Below are 4971 nucleotides of genomic sequence, written 5' to 3' on the forward strand. Positions count from 1 at the left end.
CAAAAAATTTCTGATTGGCACTTATATTATGCAGAAAGTCATAATCAATATGAAAAATAGCATTTAAGGGCATTAGCTCACAATTTATTCATGAGTTCTCTGAACCTGAGAATCCATGGAAAAGAAAACTCTGGATTGAGAATCCCTTCATGGAAAATGCCCAGACTTGTGCAAAATAAAATACGTGTTTTAAGATCACTCCAGGCACTGTATTTCTAAACCCCACCCAACCTGGTCTGAAGAAGCAGGGTAGCAGGAAAGAAATAATAACCCAAGCTAGCCAGGAAAGAATGATCATGGAGTCCATGGCCTATTACCTTGTACTTTCTGCCTTGAGCCCAAAAAGCTAGAACACCTCTTTTTTTTTTTTTTTTTTTTTTTTTTTTTTTTGGTTTTTGGGCCACACCGGGCGATGCTCAGGGGTTACTCCTGGCTGTCTGCTCAGAAATAGCTCCTGGCAGGCACGGGGGACCATATGGGACACCGGGATTCGAACCAACCACCTTCGGTCCTGGATCGGCTGCTTGCAAGGCAAACGCCACTGTGCTATCTCTCCGGGCCGAACACCTCTTTCTTTATTAAAACCAATTCCCAATACCGGGAGGCTTCAGGTCAAGAAAGAGAAACAAAAATACATTTCGGTGGGCTTTTACAAATCAAAGAAGAGGTTTAAGAAAGGATGACCTTGGGGAAACACCTTTGTTTGGGGATGATACTGGGTATCATCTTACACTCTTGGAGCCTGCAACCGGAGCTGCACATGGGGCGCGCACTGACTGAGGCTAGGAGAGGAGTCCTGACTCCTGGAGCGGCCACGGGCACACAGAAGAGCCAAATTAAAAGTGTAAAGATCCGGATGTGGCTCGCAAGTCTCAGGTTGCCGACCACTGGACTAGACCATGCATGTGAACAGTTGGATCTCCCTGCTATTTGTTTTCGTTTTTGTGGCCACGCCAAAAATGCAGCTGTCCATCCATGTATAGGAAAAATTCATGACTTTCTCTCTTCTGATGGCTGCATTGCATGTATATATACACCACAGTTTCTTTAACCATTCATCTGTTGAAGGGTATCTTGGTTGTTTTCATATTCTGTCTATTGTATATAGTGCTGCAATGAATAGATGTGCAGAAGGCGTTTTTTTTGTTTTTTTTTTGTTTGTTTGTTTGTTTTTGTTTCTTTTTGTTTTTGGGCCATACCCGGCGGTGCTCAGGGGTTACTCCTTGCTGTCTGCTCAGAAATAGCTCCTGGCATGCACAGGGGACCATATGGCACACCGGGATTCGAACCAACCACCTTTGGTCCTGGATTTGGCTGTTTGCAAGGCAAACGCCTCTGTGCTATCTCTCCGGGCCCAGAAGGCTTTTTTGTATTGTGTTTTTGTGTTCCTAGAGTATGTCCCTAGGAGTGGATCATATGACTCAATCCTATACGATCCAGAGATTTACTGCTAAAAGGGTGAAGCAATTTTAATTTTCTTGATAAAATAGAGATATGGGTGATGGCCTGCAGTAACATTAAGGTATTAGTGGATTCCTACCATTTATAGAGCATTTAATCCCAGGATTTCTCCCATCTTTCCAATGAACTGATATACGTTTTCCCAAATCTATTCATACACTTCTTCATAAAAACATTCAGAGACCCAGCCACAGGGATAGTCCTCTCAAGAACACTTTGCCTAAACATATGGCTTATGGTGCTGTGATCATATTAGAAAAGTCCTACTCACTTTGTTGTCACCTCTAGCCAAGGAACCTGGGGTTCCAATGCTAAGAAGCTCCGGCTGTCACCCACCAGATGGATCTTTGAAAGAGAGGTAGCTCTCTGCTCAAAGTAGGTTTTGCTGTGAAGGAGCTACAGTGGCCCATTGCTGCCCATTCTGTCACAATGTACACTTAAGATGAACATAGGTTTGTGAACACAGGAAGAAGTGTGCAAGTGAAGGCACGTGTGTTTATTTTTTGATGTTATGAAACCCTAGTGCCACAATTTCCCTAAGTCTTTGGAAACTGAAATTCTTTTGAATATCAGATGTATAATTTTATTTTATTTTTATATTTAATTCAGTTAAAGAAAATACATTACATAGTTGACATAATTACATTACATAGTTGATCATAATCCATTTGTTTTAGGAAGACCAAAAGCAACATGATTTGAAAAAATAGAAAATTGAAAGAATAACTAAAGCGATGGAAGAAAACGAAAGAAGAAAAACTTCAGTAGCAAGTATATTTTTTTAAAATTATTGAAACACAATCGAATGCATTAAAGGTCCAGCAGAAAGTTTAGTAAGCTCTTCTTCTTCTTCTTCTTTTTTTTTTTTTAAAAGGGGGGTAGTGGGGCCGAAGAGATAGCATGGAGGTAAGGCATTTGCCTTTCATGCAGAAGGTCATCGGTTCGAATCCCGGTGTCCCATATGGTCCCCCATGCCTGCCAGGAGCTATTTCTGAGCAAACAGCCAGGAGTAACCCCTGAGCACCGGGGGGTGTGGCCCAAAAACAAAAACAAACAAAAAAAGGGGGGTGGAGAAATAGCACAGCGGCATTTCCCTTGTAAGCAGCCAACCCAGGACCTAAGGTGGTTGGTTCAAATCCTGGTGTCCCATATGGTCCCCTGTGCCTGTCAGGAGCTATTTCTGAGCAAATAGCCAGGAGTAACCCCTGAGCACCGCTGGAAGTGGCCCAAAAACAAAACAAAAAAAAAAGGGATAAGAGTTTACAAAAAATACAGTAATAACAGTGTGAGGGTGGCAATTGTTTGCATAGGCCCAGCAAAATATGGGGGAAATGGAAGAAAAATAGCCTTGGCCTAAATATAAGGATAGATTATCCCTGAAGTTTTCTGGCATAAGACCAAATCTAGGCTTCAAGCATACCAGGCTGCCCAACCCCTGAGTCATTCTCTTGGTTCTGGTGAAACATTTTCGCATATTAACTGTTGCTGGTGTCAGGTCTCTGTAGTTAAAGATTCTGGTTTCTGTGCATTTCCTTCATCGAAGTCAGGCTGATGTGGAAGGTAGTCTCGTTTCACCACACCATTAGATGTGGAGTGTCCTGCCCTGCACGCAGGTTGTTGGGGTTACTGAGCCTTTTGGGTATTAAGAGAACACTCCTTGGCGTAAGTCAATGCCAGGGTAGCGGCAGGGTGTTTCCTGGTAGAGGTTTGCTTCTGGAGATGTTGTAGACAATTCTGGTTGTTTGTGTAGATGGTCAATGGTTTAGGGGTATATGGGCAATGCCCATTCAGAGGCATAATTTCAATAAAAGCTGAGTAAAATAATATTTTTGGGGGGTCACATCAGGCAGTGCTCAGGGGTTACTCCCTCCTCTATGCTCAGAAATCGCTCCTGGCAGGCTCAGGGGATTCGAACCACCGTCCCTCTGCATGCAAGACCAGCGCCATACCTCCATGCTATCTCTGTGGACCCAGAGTTCAAATCTTTGGGAAAAGGAATGGCTGCAGCCAAGCCCAGGATGTCCCTTTAAGAGGTCGGCGGGAGTAGCTGTGATGTCATCTAGCCCGCAGCGTCCTTCGCATCCCCTTCCCGGTTCGGTCCCTTGAGCTGCCTCTCTGCTCTGGCCAGACCGGGTCCCGTGGACGAGGGGTCTGGAGGGACGATCGGCCGCTCTGAGCGCGTGGAGCCCAAGTCACAGCCAGGTGAGCGGCGGGGGCGCCCAGGAAATTGGGGAAGCGGTGGCGCCCAGAGGTGGGACCGACCGGGAGCGCGGAGGTTGGATCTTGTTGCGTTTGTTCCTGTGATGATCCGGATCGTCTCTTAGAGAGAAGAGGCCTAGAAAGAGGCGAGTGGGGGTTGGGGGGATCGGCCGCCAAGGACGCTCGGCTTTGCAAGTGGGTGAGCGGGGTTCGGTACCGACACTCCACGATGATCGAGATGCGGGAGGCGGCGGGGAAGCGGGCGGTCGAGGGAGATCACGGGCTAGAACGAGCCCAGGCGGGAATTTTCAGACTCGACTAAGGAAAGAACTGCCCGAGTGGTGCCGGGAGACCCCAAGTGCCTCCTAGGAGTTGGGGGAAGAGGCGGCGGTCCTGGAGGGAATCTGCCCCCTTCACTCTCTCCAGATCTGGCTCCTGGGGAGTGATTGGGGGATCCGGGACTCCAGCTGTGCAGGAAAGTCTGGCTTGGCAGAATCTTCTGACTGCTGAGCTCTGGCCAGCCCTGAGTATGGCAAGATGTGGCTCCACATCTGAGAAAGAGCTCCCCTGAGACACTTTCCACAGGGAATGTTTGAAACTGGAGGTCCGAGGGAGATGCTGCCACCCTGGCCCCAGGCAATGGTCCTTTGTTCCAAGAGGCTTTTCTACGAGTTCTCCCCACCCCACCCCACCCCTAGGCTTTCCAACTTGGTTAACTGTCCTGTTGCTAGGGTGGTTGCCAGGAGCGGGGTGGGGGTAGTTGAAGGTCTTTGACATTCAGCCCTTGGCCTCCATTCCTGCTCTGAGAGGGGAGGGTGCAGCCTTCTTTTGGCCTGCAGTGGCCTCAGGTCCATGTGTTCCCAAACCCTTTGTTTTTAGTGGATTTCAAGATTTTACTGTCCTGGGATGCCTCCCTGCCTGTTTGCTTCTAAACCATTGGCCTCAAACTCGCGGCCCGCGGGCCCTGCGGCCCTCCTTACAACATTCTGTGGCCCGCAAGGCCTTCAAATATTGCAGTATTCGCGATTATTCGCTTATTTATTAATTTTTTTTTTTTTTGTGAAATCACTTATGCGGCCCTGTCTCACCCCGACTTTACCTCCTGCGGCCCCCAGGTAAATTGAGTTTGAGACCCCTGTTCTAAACTTTGATTCCATTCATTTCATTACTATGACACTTCGGGGGGAGGCTTTTGGGTTACACCCAGCAGTGCTAAGGGGTTACTCCTACTCTATGCTCAGAAATCACTCCTGGCAGGCTTGGGGACCATAATGGATGCTGGGTTTCAAACCACTGTCCTTTTGCAGGCAA

General features: G+C 47.4%; 1 protein-coding gene across 1 annotated transcript in view; it reads right to left on the bottom strand.

The window, feature by feature from the left end:
* The window catches only part of LOC126000464 (zinc finger protein 595-like), a gene marked incomplete at its 3' end in the record, with an annotated part of 32719 nt that extends 28205 nt beyond the window's left edge, over positions 1-4514 (bottom strand). The window contains 3 exon segments of the mRNA XM_049767739.1: positions 3592-3780; positions 3878-3943; positions 4353-4514. Of these exon segments, the coding sequence (XP_049623696.1) occupies positions 3592-3780; positions 3878-3943; positions 4353-4514 (417 nt within the window).
* Between the last annotated feature and the right edge of the window lie 457 nt (positions 4515-4971).

The sequence above is a fragment of the Suncus etruscus genome (assembly GCF_024139225.1).
Source record: "Suncus etruscus isolate mSunEtr1 chromosome 15 unlocalized genomic scaffold, mSunEtr1.pri.cur SUPER_15_unloc_11, whole genome shotgun sequence".
NCBI lineage: Eukaryota > Metazoa > Chordata > Mammalia > Eulipotyphla > Soricidae > Suncus > Suncus etruscus.